The sequence below is a fragment of the Centrocercus urophasianus genome, unplaced genomic scaffold (assembly GCF_019232065.1).
Source record: "Centrocercus urophasianus isolate 14NV4802_14NV808 unplaced genomic scaffold, USGS_Curo_1.0 seq_9, whole genome shotgun sequence".
Taxonomy (NCBI): Eukaryota; Metazoa; Chordata; class Aves; order Galliformes; family Phasianidae; genus Centrocercus; species Centrocercus urophasianus.
Genome location: NW_024885532.1, coordinates 23,208,371 through 23,225,100, shown reverse-complemented (window position 1 = coordinate 23,225,100; position 16,730 = coordinate 23,208,371). Strand labels below are relative to the sequence as shown.

Genomic DNA, 16,730 nt, shown 5'->3' with positions numbered 1-16,730 from the left:
ATCAAATGTTAAGCAATGTACACAAAGTTGCTGAAAACTTTAGATTTAACAAGAACAAGAATTAAAGTTGTGAAACAATCATAAACCAATCTCATTTGAAGCAAACACTGTTGTTCCCTCAATTAAAACATGACAGCAAGACTCCCAGTTCAATGAAATACTCAGTAATGCCCATAAGTAACCTTCATTTTAAAATCAATGAGCCTGATAAACACAAAAATTCACACAGATGAAAATACAAATTCACACAGAAAGACTCACCTTGTGCTTAAACTTTTCAGCAGCTCTGTAAAAGTGAATGTCATTTCATCCAGATCAATTGCTACAATAAAGATGCAGACTCCCCATGTCTCCTTCTTCTTTTTGTTATAAGCCTTTCAGAAAAAAGAGAAAATGAGTTTTATTTTTATTATGTCATACAAGTGGGTGGTATATAGAGAACATTAATTTGTTCACAGTAGATTAGAAATGACAAATCAAGAGACCTTCAAGCAGACATTCACCCATGATAACCAATTACTGGGTAACTGAAACTGGTACAAGTTGTACATTGCAGATGACAGATCAAGTGTTTCAAATCTTACCGGGGAGTACAAAATGAATTTTACCTGTACAATTCAGTAAGGCTGCAAAATAGCAGCTTTAGTTTCACTGAAATGGTTTCTGCTTTGCATACTTTCCTACACCCACCCCAACTTTTTTTTTTTTTTTGAAAGCAAAATGCATACATAAAAATTACAAGAAAATTAAAAAATTGAAAATGGTAACTGTTTCCTATTCAGGATTACTTCAGGGAAGCCAACATCTCTCTCCCTGCACAGATCTTACCATTCAGTTGCTTCTACGCTATTACAGACACAAACTAATTTTGACCATAACAAGACACAGGAGATTAAGGAACGAGGAACGATGGATTTGTTCCTTCCTAGAAAGAAGGCAATCATAAGAAAAAGAAAAAAAAAAAGTCATTAGGAGGACTGAGAAATAAATACTCATGAGCTTTATCCTACAACTAGATCTAAATAGCACAGCTGAACCACAAATGCATGCAGTAAACCGTGGCAGTAGCAAAGACCATCAAGGTTAAGTGGAGCCCAGAGGGAGCCAAAATACCAAACTCATGCTCTTCGACACTGCTCAATTTTAGCTCTCTCTCTGCCCTATCTTTTTTCCTTCCCCAATCACCTTGACTAGCTGTCTACCAGACAATACTACGACAATTCAGAGGAGCTCATTCAAGAAGATACTTTCAAAAGGCAGCAGCAATCAGGTCATACCAGATCTGGGTTCCTCCATCTTACGTGATCTTCCAAAACCACCCCCAGAAGGCTCTGCACTCTCCACATCTTCGCTGGAGGTAGCACCTACCCCAGGTTCTGCCAACAAACCATAACCGAGCTCCTGTGACCTCTCGGCCACTTTGAAAACTTACCCTTACTCAGCCATGAGGCCACGAGGTGACAGAGGAAACTACAGGCAAAATACTAGCATGGTTGCCCCACTGCTTTCTTCTAAAGAGGACTAAACCCTGAACAGTCCCACTACCAGTAAGTCCACACAACTCAGCCTGTGAATAAGGAATCTGGCCCTCTTTGGAAGCCAATAGCTTGCCATGCCCATAAACGATACAAAGACAATTTCACTGATGCTGCTAATAAGTCTTTTACAACTGCTCTGCTGCTTTTTTGAGATCAGTGTTCATAAGTCAATGAGAGGCTTGGGCCTCCTGCAAAGCATGAAAAGCCTTATTTGTTTGTACGTTAAGTTAGATAAAGAGTTATAGTCATAGAATGAGAGAATACACCAAGTCAGTGGGGGCCTGCAAGGATCACGTCCAACCCCTGGCTCCACACAGCGCTGCCCAACACTCAAACACTGAGCATTACCCAAATGCTCCTTGAACTCCAGCAGCTCGTGGCCATCCCTACTGCTCTCTGGTGCAGACCCTGTCCCCAGCCCCCAGCTGCCCTCCCCTGACACAGCTCCATGCCGTTCCCTCGCACCCTGTTGCTGTCACACAGAGCAGAGCTCAGCGCTGCCCTCCGCTCCCTGTGAGGAGCTGCAGCCGCCATCGGGCCGCCCCTCAGCTCCTCTGCTCTGGGTTGAACACAGCAGGATACCTCAGCTGCTCTTCACATATCTTGCCCTTCAAACCCTTCAGCATCTTTGTAGCCCTCCTTTGGAGGCCCTTAATAATTCTGTATCCTGATGACATCATGGAGTCCAAACTTCACCTGTGCCTGACATAGTCTAGACCTGATCGCTGATTAACCAGCCACCCTCAACAACGTGACAGCTGTTTAAGTTACTTTCTTATTAGAGTTTTTCTATTAATCATGAAAACTTGTACAGTGCATATTTTGAAACAAGCTCCTAACAGACTGAGAAGAATCCAACATCAAACAGTCATAGTAATTATTTTTATTGGAAGCCCTCCTCTTTTAGATATTTTGTGTATACTGTACACCACCAGCAACCTGTACAAGAGATAAAAACACTGCTGTTGAGGGGATTTTGCAGAGAACAGCTTTGCTAAGAAACTCCCACAGCATCAGACAGCTCCAGCACTCCTTTGCTAATAGGTGCCATGAGATACCAAAGCATAAAAACAAAAAAATGATCTGTAGGATTGGGATATTCTGCATTAACATCTCTTATGAGCTAGAAAAAAAAAGTCTTGAACATTAAGGTTAACTAGTTAACTCCTAGAGATGACTATTCCCTTTCTGAGAGCAATACTGCTGCTAGAGTCAGTTCACAATGTCTTATCAGCAAGTGCAAACACAGCCTACATCATCATATAAAAGCACGTCTTGTTGGGCAAAGCCATAGTGCCATTTTTCCTAGTTTGTTGCCTACCCAAACAAGGTCAGCTCGTTTGGAAGGCTTAACTCTACACAGGGATGATGAATGTTTCAATGTTATAGCAACTGTTTACTTGGTAGAAGCAAAATGTGGTTTTGTAAGAAGAAGTTTTAAACTAACCCAGACAGTATTGGTTTGATGAGAGCAACTCATTCTTTTGACCAATAAAGAAGATGGCAGCCTCAGAAGCAGTCTTTGAATCATATACAAACCATCACAGCAAATCAAACTCTAGTTATCAGAACTATTCCCATATCCACTGCTGATATTACAGACTGCTTTGGGCATCTTATTCTCAATCAGACATGCTGAATTATTTTTGGCCTAACACAAAAATTACATGGAACATAAGATAGGCAAGGTTGAGGGAACTTGGATTGTTTAGATTGAAGAACAGAAGGCTCCAGAGAGACTTCATTGTGGCCTTCCAATACTTGAAGGGAACATATAAACAGGAGGGGAAATGGCTGTTTATAACAGTGGATAGCAATAGGACAAGGGGGGATGGTTCTAAACTGAGACAGGGGAGGTTTAGGTTAGATATTAGGAGGCAGTTCTTTACACAGAGGGTGGTGACGCACTGGAACAGATTGCCCAAGGAGGCTGTGGATGCCCCATCCCTGGAGGCATTCAAGGCCAGGCTGGATGTGGCTCTGGGCAGCCTGGTCTGCTGGTTGGCGACCCTGCACATAGCAGGGGGTTGAAACTGGATGAGCATTGTGGTCCTTTTCAACCCAGGCCATTCTGTGATACTTACATTAGTTGATTACAAAATAACTATCACTGACCTGAATTTAAACATGAGAACAGTTTAGATCAGTACTTGTGGAGGAGATTCATGGGCATGGAAGGTTAAACTATAGAAGACTAAGTATGGTGATTATAGGTCCTTTCTCAGAGGGTTTGTTTTTTTTTCTTAATAAAGTTAGATAAACAATCAATAAAAGCAACTCAGGAATTCATGATTACAAAGAGCTGGCAGCAGCAGGATAGGCCATGTTTTGCAAGCAGTACTATGAGGAACTGCAAACAACAAAGCAAAGCTTCTACCCAGGCACCACGTACTGCAACAAGATGGGCTGAAACACAGCAGACTCCATGCTTCAAGGTCCTCTCCAATAAACAGACTAATAAGTAATTCCAATATACCTATTTACTCCACCTATAGGCTCAGAGGCACTACTGCTTCTTAATACAGATCTAGGAACAGTTACAAACAATTGGAGCACAAAGGTTCCCATTCAAGAAGCCGATTTCCCAAGTCAACAACTGTCAGGGTGTAAGACTTTTGAAATGAAGACTGTAAAAACAACTCTAAAACAACTGTTTTGTTTACTTAAGTAACTTAGTTTGGTAGACAAGATTCCAAGCCTTTCAGTGACATTAGCACAGAACTTCTGTATACAAACACTACTCTGTTTACATGAAACATGCACTGGGGCCCACCAGATATAGAAAGAATTTAAAGCAAAGTCATATTTCTAGTCACGTATCACATATCTTCTTTCACACCATACATCAGCAGTGCTGCATCTCAGGAATCAACGTTTGGGATTCTGCCTCAGAGGTTTTGAATTACAGTTTTGCTGTAAAACAGTGCAGTTAAACTCAGGTTGTCACAGCTTTAATGTTCCCCACTGAAGAAGAAAAACGCCACCACATTTAACAGAGTTTTGAACAGCTTCTCTCCACAGGTTTAGAATTTTAAGCTACAAGCTGCTCTCATTTTCCAGAAATACAGGCTATAGGAGGGAGAGGGCAATACTTTCTCCTGCTGCACACCTCTCACCAGCGTTCAGCTGTTCAAGGATTCAAGGCTCAGCTGTGATACACAGCAGCTGCATAACCTTGACTCAAACTGCTGAGGAAACAAAGAAGCTGAGAGCTGGATGAAAAGCTGCAGTGTGGACACGTCAAGGTGAGAAAGGTAAAATTACAGACAGAAGATCGTTAGCAGCTCAGATTCAAAAGGGAAAAAAAAAGAAAAGCACAACATGAAAAGAAGTAACACCTTAAAGGAAAAAACCAGCAAGTCAGTTTTGGTGGCACTGGAGGATGATGGCACAGAGGATTCATTTCAGAGAGCAGCAGATACCAGCCTTTTTCATACTGGCTGATGCCTGCCTGGCCAGGCACCCTCACATATCTTACTGGACAAGCACACCCAGGCTTATAGGTCACTGCATTCTAGCTATCTTTTGTATGCATTTGCCAAAATATTAACAATAAGCTTTGTTTGTAATAACAATCTCTTAGCACACAGCTCCATGTACTCGAAGTGACAACCAATACTAGTTATTTTAAGTTTATAATCATTCATCGATCAAGGATATATCAGGTGTTCAGATCAGCCCAAGCCCATACTTGCACTCTTGGAGTGCAAACTTTTTTTTTGCACATATTTACACACACGGAGTGCCCATCCAGTTATACAGCATCTCATGTCAGGGCCACACTGCTTCTTCATTAGACCTCCAAGTTGCCCCTCCATGTCCTCAGAGGCTTGGCAGGCACAACTTTGAGATCAGACATGAAAAACAAGGCCAGCGTAACAGGTAAAGAGTTCAGGTCTGTATGCTCTGTACCAAGATGAGAGCCAGGATCATTGGGTGCTAGGTCTAATTCCACTCCATCTGATGACTTAATCTGCCTCAAATCCAACAAGCATTTAGGTAGGCATTTTTCTCAGTCTGTGTCCTGCTATTTCCCTTGCCACCCAAGAAAGAAAGAAGCCAAATAAGCAGCTTCTTCTGTCTGAGTTCTGAACTGAGAGGTTGGTACTGCCCAAAAATGTGCACAGCAGGTGCTCCCAGAGCAACCTCGAGGATAGCTCTTCAAACCCATTATCTCTACCACAGAGGAGAAAGCAGCACACATTTAAGTAGAGCCTCATCCTGAGTGCTCACCAGCTATTGCAGAAAGTCATGGTGCAAAGACATGGTAACAGCCTGACTTGGGAAGAGAAGCAGCAATTAGCCAGGCAGTTAATTTGCTGGATTTCAGACTCAAATAAAGCCTGCATTAATCTAAACTACAAGCATCAATTCCAGCAGCTGTTGGAAGCACACCCTTGGCAGCTTCCTCATCCCAACACCTTGTTGGTCTGTCAGAAAGTTTGATGAAAATGGCCAGGATTGGGCAAAAATATAGCACAGGCCTTTTCCTACACACTCAGAGACTCTTGGATAGGCTTTATTGCATCGCAGTGCAATAAGTATCAGTGCACTTAATGATGAAGGCCTAGCCATTGCCCCATCCTGAACAGAGAAATGAAGATGTAGAAAGGGAGGATTTCCACTGCTCTGTATCTTACCTGTCCACTTTTAAGTCCTGATCAGTGAAATGAAATCTTCACCCACAAGTGAAATTCACAGAACTACACCAAAACCTGTCTCAGTTTTCACTCGTTAGGGCTGACTGCTTCCTGTTTCAGTTCATACACAGAAGCTTGACTTTGCTTTCAAGTAAACACTCCCTGGGGAACCCTACAGCCAGTGCCCATCTGATACCAAGCAGCACACGGCTTCCCCCACACTGCCACTGCAGCACTGACAAGCACAAACCCATCAAGAGCTGAGGGAGGTTTGAACACTGCAATTGGTGCTATATCAGCAGCACATCAGCTCCAGGCACAGGGATGCCAACCCACACCAGACCCTGAGTTATGAACAGTTCCCCAGTGGGCTATGTTCAATCTCACCCAGGTCAGCATCACTATTTGATTGTGCTGCAGCTACTCTCCAAGCAAGCAGCGATACAGTGAGGGGAAAAAAAAAGGTCAGGAGGGCACGTAACACCTTAACCTATTTATGTGCACCCAGTGATTAACTTTGAATGGAATTATCTCCCCCTGTACTCAGCTCTAGTGAGGCCACACCTCAAGTACCGTGCTCAGTTTTGGGCCCCTCACTGCAAGAAAGATATTGAGGCCCTGGAGCAGGTTCAAAGAAGGGCAGCAAAGCTGGTGAGGGGTCTGGAGCGCAGGGCTTATGAGGAGAGGCTGAAGGAGCTGGGAATGTTCAGTCTGGAAGAGGCTCAGGGGAGACCTCATTGCTCTCTATAACCGCCTGAAGGGAGGTTGTAGTGAGCTGGGGGTTGGCTTCTTCTCTCGTGTAACTAGAGATAGAACTAGAGAGAATGGCTTCAAGCTGCGCCAGGGAAGATTTAGGCTGGACATTAGGAAATACTACTTCTCTGAAAGAGTGGTCAGGCACTGAATGGGCTGCCCAGAGAGGTGGTGGAGTCATCGACCCTGGAGGTGTTCAAGGAACGTTTGGATTTTGTGTTGAGGGATATTTTTTAGTGAGAACTATTGGCGATGGGTGGATGGTTGGACTGGATGATCCTGTAGGTCTTTCCCAACCTTGTTGTTTCTGCGATTCTGGGATCTCAGCTCTAAGATCACCATCATGTAAGGAGGAACATTTAACGAGAACATCACCATTTTTTGCAGACCCCTTCCACAGCCTCTCACAAGAGTAGGCGATGGGTGTCTGCACACAGACACACAGATAAAGTGTGACCTGCATAAAGATGCCCACAGCCTGCTGCTTTTACAGATCAAAGGGACGTCAGGTGACTCCCCAGTCCAACCCCGTGCCAAAGCAGGTTCCCTATTGCGGCTCACACGGGAAGGCAGCCAGCCGGGTCTCAAACATCTCCAAAGAAGGAGACCCCGCAGCCGGCCCGTGCAGCCCGATGCAGCGCTGTGTCACTTCGCCGTCACCCCAAGCAGTTCCCGGTGCCGCCGGGCAACGCTCCGAGCGGACCGCAGCCCCCCCACACTCACCGGAGCCCCGTCGGCGGCCGCCAAGCTCTCGTACGTCCTCCAGGCCTTCTCTCTCACGCTGTCCGACGCCTTCAGCGCATCACAGAGAGCCACGAACTCCGCTTCTCCCACTTCCAGCCTACAAAAGCATTGCGGAACACGCTGGCACCGTGCGCTTCGCGGCCGGGTTTGCGATACGTCCCGGTGGACGCGGCGCGGCCGTTGCGTTGCGCTTACCGGGTGCCGCCGGGCGGTGAGGCGGTGCCGGCGCCGCCCTCGGGGCTGGTGCGCTGGCTCCGGGCGGCGCCCGCCCTGCGAAGGGGCTTGGGCGGCATGGCGACCGTCGGGCCCCCGCCGTACAAACGGCCACCGAGGGGCTCCGCTTCGTTTCGCTCCCCTCCCTTCCCCGGCGCCCGAACCGCGGGAAACTCGCGTCAACGCCCGCACCCTGCGTCACTTCCGGGCCGGCCGCCGCTCCCCACCACGCCCCGCTACAGGGCGCCGAACTCAGAAGGAGGGCGCAGGGCGCGGATGCCTTTTGACCAATGAGGGCGCTCGCTTCTACCGCGCTAACCAATAGGAGGCGGCTCCGCTTTAAGCGGCACGGCGACCGGCCGAGGGCTGTGGCTCGCGGCGCTGTGAGGTGGTGGGCGGGCGGAATGACGGCGGTGCCTCAGCTGGAGCGGTTTTCTCCTTGTGTGGCTCCCTGCTGCGCTCGGGGCAGCTGCTGCTGTGAAAGGCTTAATTCAGAATCACAAAATCGTTTGAGTTGTAAGGGACCCCTAAAGGCCATCCGGTTCAGCTCACCCGCAATGATCAGGGACACCTACAGCTCCATCAGATGCTCAGAGCCCCATCCAGCCTGACATTGGGCGTATGCAGGAATGGGGCATCCACCACCTCTGGGCAACCTGTGCCACTGCCTCACCACCCTTACTGTAAAAAACTTCTTCCTTATATGCAGTGTAAATGTTGCCTCTTTTAGTTTGAAGTCATTTCCCCCTGTCCTGTCACAGCAGACCCTGCCCTTCTTTCTTTTGCTCCCCTTTAGACACTGAAAGGCTGCTCTCAGGTCATCTCACAGCCTTCTCTTCTCCATGCTGAACAGCCCCAGCTCTCTCAGCCTGTCTTCATAGGAAACGTTTTCCATCCCTTGGATCACTTTAGTGGCCCTCCTCTGGATGCACTCCAGCAGGTCCGTGTCTCTCCTGTGCTGAGGACTCCACATCTGGATGCAGTACTCCAGGTGAGGTCTCACAGTGCAAAGCAGAGGGGCTGGATCACCCTGCTGGCCACACTGCATTTGAGGCAGCTCAGAATACAGTTGGTTTTTTGGGCTGTGTGGCATATTGCTGGCTCACATCCAGTTTACCATCCACCAGTACCCCCAGGTTATTTTGGCATTGCTGTGCTCTATCCCCACACATCTCAGCTTGTATTGATAGTGGGAGTTGCCACAACCCAGATGCAAGATACTTGGCTTGGTTGAACCTCATGAGGTTCTCCTGGGCCCACTGCTCAAGCCTGCCTAGGTCTCTCTGAATGACAACTCATCCCTCAGTGTATCAGGCACACCACACAGCTGGATGTCGTCCACAAACTTGCTGAGTGCGCACTTGAACCCGTTGTCAATATCATTTATGAAGATATTAAAGAGCATAGTATTGTAGCATAATCCCAGTCTCTGGGCCATGCAAGCCTGCTGCAAACCAGTTTTCTCTAACACCAACCCTTACTGGTACTGGAGAGGACCTGAGTCCACTCTGAAATGGAACTGAGCACTCAAAATGAGACAAATGCTGAGGATGTACTAAGGGAAGGAGTGAAATACCTGTCTGCCAGAGCTGCAGCATGACCTACCAATGGTCAAGAGGGGCTGCTTCAGCTCACAGAATAGAATCATAGAATGGCTTGGAAGAGACCCCAAGGATCATCAGGTTTCAACCCCCTGCCACAGGCAGGGCCACCAACCTCTAGATCTGGTACTAGATCAGGCTGCCCAGGGCCCCATCCAACCTGGTCTTCAACACCTCCAGGGATGGAGCATCCACAGCCTCTCTTAGCAGCCTGTTCCAGCACCTCACCACCCTCTCAGTAAAGAGCTTCCCCCAATATTTAATCTAAATCTCCCTTCCTTTATTTTAAAACCATTCCCTCTTGTCCTATCACTGTCTACCCTTTTATAAAAGTTGATTCCCCTTTTGTTTATAATCCTCTTTTAAATACCAGAGGGCTGCAATGAGGTTTCCTCACAGCCTTCTCTTCTCCTGGCTGAACAAGCCCAGCTCCCTCAGCCTGTCAGAACTATGTAGTCACAAAGTGTGCTCATTACTTGAGTTGATTCTTCTTCAAATTCTTCTTGAAATTCATTCTTCTTGAAATTTCTCTTCAAAGTCTTGGGTAGTATTCTCTTCTGTCTGAGATCACATATCTGCACTTCAGAGGCAGATCACTTCTGCAGATTAGCACACTTCCTTCCCTTTTTTTCTTCTTGTGGTGGCAACTTGCAAGTAAAAGAAAAATCTTTATGTGTAGGGACTCTTGCTACACACACACACATTTATCATTCATTTGTAAAGCAATTGGTTTTGGGAGATTGATGTCAAATGTCTGGATTTATAATAAAGCATAAGCACAGCAGTAGTTATACAACAGTGTGTATATACTACCACAGTGGCAGACCTACCAGCTTGGAGAAGTAAGCAAGACCCCTGATCCACTGATGAGTGCATTGCCCTCTCCTCACAACTGGTGTTAAGAGCACAGAGGAGCTCAAACCGAGAGCAAAGCATCTCAGAAAACTTGGTCACGACCCTCCCAGCTGTCAACAAGAAGGAACACACCCTCCTGGGCGGTTCACTTACAGCTGCTTCAGCTGCTTTTAGAGCCAGGCCCTGGGTCACCCTAATGATAAACAAAGAATTTGTGTTGCTGTCATAACTCCCTGTGTATTAATGCTTAGGGAATATCGTATCCTATTCAACAGTTGACAACCAGTGTCCGTGTAAATACTACTTTTCTAACTTTACTGTGCCAAGCCTGAGCTCAGGTCACACCATATGCAGCTTTTCATCAAACAAGGAACTCAAGGCTCAGAAATTACTAAAAAATACCCTTATTACTTCACATTATAGCTTACAGAGAACCAGAGGGAGAAGAGAGGCAGCAGATTAACAGAGCTACGGTAACCTCTAATCCACCCCTCAGATACAGCGACTACACCTAAAATGGAGGAAGATCTAATGGGTGTGTATGTATTCAGTAAGAGAGACGCAGACGTAAAGCTATATGTAAATTGCTGCTTTTCTTTTTTTGCCTCCTCAGATGTTTAAATATTTTAGTCCTGTATTTCAAAACCTTCCCTTTTAAGTGTAGCCTTTTGCTTTTGGAATAAAATGACAAAGGTAAGAAGAACGGAGTATTAATTATTTTTTCTCATCGGATTGGACAATAACTCGGTTCTAAACATCTTGTTCTAACAGCTTTTAAATTGCAGGTCACACACAGGCAGCAGTTTGTGCAATGTTCCCCACTCAGGCAGGCCTGACTCATTGCTCCCAGCTGCTGAACAACCTGAAGTAATTTTGCTATTTGAATTTTTTTTCGTTTAAAAGTGTTGCTATAGTTTCACAGTAATTGCCAAAGGGAAAGTCATGCTTTCATTACAAATGAAGCCAAGCCTTTTTATGGTGGCTCTGACTGCTCAGATAAGGTAAGAAGTTTGCTCCTTTTTGTAGTTTTTGTACAACTGATATATTTGTGATGGAGTGACCTGACTTAACTGCACCTCACGGCCTACGAAGTCTTCCTGCTTATTGTCTGCTTTAGGGCAGACCTCTAACACCTGAGTTACAAGTCTAATGAAACCATTTCTTCTGCTGATGCATGAAATAAATGTATTTACTGAAGCCACTGAGCTTCTTGACATCAGTCCAAATGCCAAGAATTGACAGATTATTTGCTTGAACGCAGGTCATAGACTGTAAAATTCAGAGACCCAGTACAAGTACCAGTGATTACATACCTGCCAGCTCCCCGTGGGTGTCCTGGTTTCAGCTGGGATGGAGCTGATTTTTCTTTCATAATGTCTGATATGATGCTGTATTTTGGAGCTGCTCTCTAGCCCTGCATGCTGCAGGCCTGAAGCGATGCTTTTTTGGAGCAGCCATGCAGAGCATCCATGAACTTAAATGACAGTCCTGTGTCAAGAGTGCCTCAAGGACACCAAGGGTTTGAGTCACCTCTAGCCGGGCCAGCAGAAGCCCCACTGGTAACACTGCCTTGCAGTTACACTGGTTTGCAATCTATGGAAACGTCTGGCCTGTAGCTACTGCTGATGTTCAGGAGTTTATGCCTCCTTTTACAGTAACATGGTGATGTTTAAGTTAAACTGTTACCTTAGGAAATGCTGGTAAAGGGTAAGGGGAGAAAGAGTGCGCATTTCTGAGACTCAGAACATGCTTGTTTACACTGCACCTAGCCTGGCCCCAATATAATTGTATCCTAAATAAATACTTGATTAAAAATACGAAGGATAAAAATGAATATTTCTGCACTGATATATAATCCATTGGGACCAGAACGAACTTCAACCCAATTATCTCTAAATGGAGAGGTATTTGTTAGCTGTTGGCTTCTCTAACAGTTTAAAGCTCCCTCTAGACACATTACTCACAAAAATATTTTCACTCTGCATTTACACACATCCATGACTGTGCTCTTCTCCGTGTGGTGCCAGAGTCCCAGACACTACAGTGAAGAGTCAAAGGGAGGAAATCCATAACAATTAAGTGTTCAACCCAATTGCCAGTGGAATGTCTCAGGCAAAGCTTGGATGTGTACATGCTCACACCCACTGCCCATGACTGCTTCAGAGATCTGAAAGGAGCTGGTGCCTTCGAGGGCTGGGTGGAGAGTGTCTGTGGCACCTAAATGCAAACCCACAAGCCAGATCTTGCACGGATACCTTCAGTTCTCTCCCTTGGAGATTCATTTACAGAGATTTTGTACTGATCAAGCATTTTGACCTGAGTTTGACTTGTTTCTTCTCCCCTCTCTTTACTCAGATAATTGCATGTATCTATTTATAAGAAAACCATCTCTGGATGTGCAAGGACTTTATGTATTGCACATTCTAAGTGAAAATTGCAACCTGGGTTATGTCTACTTTACAGATCTGTGCTAGTATTGAGGATCAGGGTACTAAAAAGTAAAATCCCTCAGTGATGCAATTTATTCAAAGAAGCCTTAGAGCAAGTGCACCTACATCAGAAAAACTAACTGATCCTGGTTTTCCTTGCTTGTGGAAATGTCATTATCTTAGCACAAAACACCCTTGCATGCACAGCTGCATCACGCTGTTTTGTTACACAGGTACACATACATTGGACTCTATGTGCCAACATGCAGGTAAAGTGCTGCTAACCCCAGGCACATCCTGTCCCTGGGACACGTCGGGCATCCTGTACTGCCTCTGGAGTACAGCTCAACCTGATTGGTACTGATAATTAAATTCAAATACAGGCCAGCTGGCAAACAAACCACAACCCTATTGTAGTTTGCAGCCACGCAGCCCTATTCATGTCCCCGTCCTGATCCCTCCCTTCCCATCCTGCTCAGTCCCAGCTTCTGCTTCCTCTCTCTGTGTGAGAAAGTGTGCTCTGGCATGGGGAACACCCTGTCTGCAGCAAGGATGTTTCTTGTGCTTCCTCTTCCAAGACTTCCAAAGCTCACAGAAGGCACCCTGCTAGAAGTAGTGTCTCAGGGCTCAGTTTCAACCAACAGCTGAAAATTAGTGGCCACAGCCTATATAGTCAACAGACAAGGGCATTTCTCTGAATTAAATCTACCTGTAATCTTTTTGTTTAAAATGAGCCTAAGATAACTACGCTCTTCATGAAGTTAAGCACCCTAATTGGGTGAGAGTGTTTGTGTAAGGCATTCCAGCAAACCTTTTAGCACAACAGCTTTATGGACTCTTTAATGTTTTTCCCCTGTAACAGTGAAGCATCCTCTTAACACCAGAGCAAACAATGCCAGTAAGAGGACAGCCTTACTGTTGTTCCTAACCACATGAACTGCTCACACAGCCATGGCAGACTGGCATCCTCCCACCCAACTTGTAGCAACAAAAGCTCATCTTTCAGAGAACACAGCTCTCAGATACACGTCATTACAAACCACCGTTGACTTCCATAGTAGTGATTCAGCTGGAAACCATTTTTGAACAAATGAATCCTGCCCTTGCTTTTTGTCTGCGCATGTGCACATGTCACTGCTTCAGGTAAGCCCACAGCATCTCATTCCATCACGCAACCAATATCGTGTTTTCTGTCATTCAGACCTTCAAGTCTTTCTTGATACCAAAACCTGCCCCTGGGCCTCTTCACTTCAACAAGAGAACGAAGGAAGAGTTGGAGCTTCTTCTGCATTTTGCAAGCCCAGGTCATGCACACCACCAGGAGACAATAACCTTGTACACACCAAGACCTACTGAGCATCAGAGGCTGCACGGCACACATTCAAGGGCACACAGCCTTCTGCATGAAGTAAGTAGTGGCACTTTGATTTTGCTCCTTTGATGACAATCTGTGTTCCAGCACCCTTCCTCTCCTTCTCCCTATCTCTCCCTCTCCTCTCCTCCCCTCCCCAGTTCCTATAGGTGTTTGTTTTTTTTTTTCCCCCACAGATTTTTGTCTCATCCTCCATTGACTTTTTCTAGGAGGACAGAAGTCCCAACAGGTTCTTTTCCTGGACACAAAGTATTAGGACATGGGGAAATGGTTTCAAACTAAAGGATGAGAGATTTTGACTGGATATAAGGAAGAAGTTTTTTACAGTAAGGGTGGTGAGGCAGTGGCACAGGCTGCCCAGAAAGGTGGTGGATGCCCCATCCCTGGAGATGCTCAAGGTCAGGCTGGACGGGGCTCTGAGCAGCTGATGGAGCTGTAGGTGTTCCTGTTCATTGCAAGGGACTGCACCAGATGACCTTTAAAAGGTCCCTTCCAACTCAAACAATTCTATGACTCCATGATTTTAGGTCTCCTGATCCACAGTGCCTGCTACTGAATAAGATGTGAGCACCTGCTGGGAGCTTTCTCTTACTCCAGCCAAGTTTCTCTCCATTGAAGCTGTCAAACTACTGATAGAAATGAAAGCCCCTCCACCAGCCAGCAGGCCCAGAAGCTGTTAGAGACGCAGGCATGCAGCACGATCACATGAACCTTCCATCCATAAGAGCAAAGCTATTTCTCCAACCATTGCCTTCAGCAGCCTGGCTCGATGGTATCTGCATCAGAAGAGATCACAAAGTTTCTTACTGAGTTTTATGTTGAAATCAAGGGCAGTGCTTACTGAAAAACAACAAACTTCATGTTTAACTCATGAAAAATAGGAACTGTTTCCTGACATATATTTGACCTTTATGTGAACACACAATTTCAACATCCTGAACGTCTGCAGCTGAAATTCTCCCAGTGGATTTTCCAGCTTGCTTAGACCTATACCAAAGTGCAGCTACAGAAATGTAATTTGCACATAAACGTCCAGCCTACATCTATGCGAGTTTCTAGTTGATGTTGTGTGTGACTGCCATACCCCATCAAGAATAAATAAGCTCACTTTTCAGAATGTAGCAATTACACTTTCAAATTTTTATGTGGTACACCTATATCAAGACTGAACTGTAAATTAAGCCAAACAAATGAGGAAAAATGAGTATTTAAGAAACTTCCTTTAGGCAAATCGTTTTATCTCAAGCCAAACATTCACAATAGGAGGAAACTGGAAGATAATGTGTTTACAATTGTATAATAGCTCCAAAACCAGACAGACATTCTCCCACCATATTAATAAAAGATCCTTTAAAAATGAAAAATAAGAATAGTTCAAAGCCTGTTGGCTAAATCCACGTAAGACCAAAGATTTGGACACACACCATGCATATTATTTTGAATTAGCAAACGCTCTATTAAACATTTTAGCTTTCCTGATAAATCAATACTCAAAATGGTTGGAAGGACAGGTTAGTTCCCTAATGACAAAACTTGGAAGTGGATTTTTGGAGAGAATTTCCAGGCCTGTTTTTGAACTCTACTCTATTTTGAATTCTCCTGTAATTTTTCCAGCAACTAGCTTCAAAACAGTAGTTAATATCATACATGTTAACCTGCTCTCTTCCCCATAAATGCTGTCATACAAAGATCCCAATCACATAAAGAAAATTAAACACATTTTAGTAGTTTAAGTGCAAATGGCAGAGGTGGGTGTTGTCTCAGACATAGGATTTGAATGTTGGGTGGTTCTTTGCGGAGCCACTCAATGATCCTGGCGGGTCTCTTCCAACTTGGGACGTTCTATGGTTCTATGACACTCAATGCCTTCTTGTTGGACTTTACTGTTAACATCCACATCCAGGAACTGTATGCTCCCACAATGGAACAGTGAAGTCTGGAATAAGGAAGCCTTAACTTTGGTGGAGGAAGATCAGGCTATGGAGCATTCAAACTGAACTTGTATAGGTTCGTGAGACCTGGTGGGATGCACCCGTTAAGTGCTCAGGGGCTTGATGACATTGTGAGGCAACTCTTGATAATCTCTGAAAGATCAGTAATAGAGCAAGTTCCCTGGAACATGGAAGAAAGCAAATGTTGCTACCATATTGAAAGTCACGAAGGAGGTTCCAGTAGTTACAGGCTCATCTCAATTTCTGGGAAGCTGATGGTGGAAATTCCCCTGGAAGCCATTTCTGAACATAAGCAGGTTAAGGGCATTGATTTACAAATGAGGAAATCACGTCTGACCAACCTGATTGCCTTCAGCAACAAAATGCTTGGTGGATGAAGGGAGAGCAGTGGATGCTGTTTATGCTGATTTCATCACGGCTTTCAGTATTCAAAGCAATAAAGTACAGACTAAACAGAAAGTAAGGTGGACTGTCCACTGGCTGAGCAACCTGCCCAGAGATCCGTAATCAGTGGCATAAAGACTGATTGCAGGCCAGTTCCTAGTGGTGCACTCCAGGGGTTCAATACTGAGGCCACTATCATTTGGTGTTGTGACTACTGGCCTGGACAAAGGGACAGAATGCACTACCAGC

The 16,730-nt window shown here is 45.2% G+C and overlaps 1 protein-coding gene across 1 annotated transcript in view; it reads right to left on the bottom strand.

The window, feature by feature from the left end:
- RB1 (RB transcriptional corepressor 1) overlaps window positions 1-7,983 on the bottom strand; it is a 77,806-nt gene extending 69,823 nt beyond the window's left edge. The window contains exons 1-3 of the mRNA XM_042838732.1: window positions 7,871-7,983; window positions 7,655-7,772; window positions 262-374 (exon numbers count right to left, since the gene is read on the bottom strand). Of these exons, the coding sequence (XP_042694666.1) occupies window positions 262-374; window positions 7,655-7,772; window positions 7,871-7,968 (329 nt within the window). The 5' untranslated portion in view covers window positions 7,969-7,983. The remainder of the gene's footprint in view (window positions 1-261; window positions 375-7,654; window positions 7,773-7,870) is intronic.
- Between the last annotated feature and the right edge of the window lie 8,747 nt (window positions 7,984-16,730).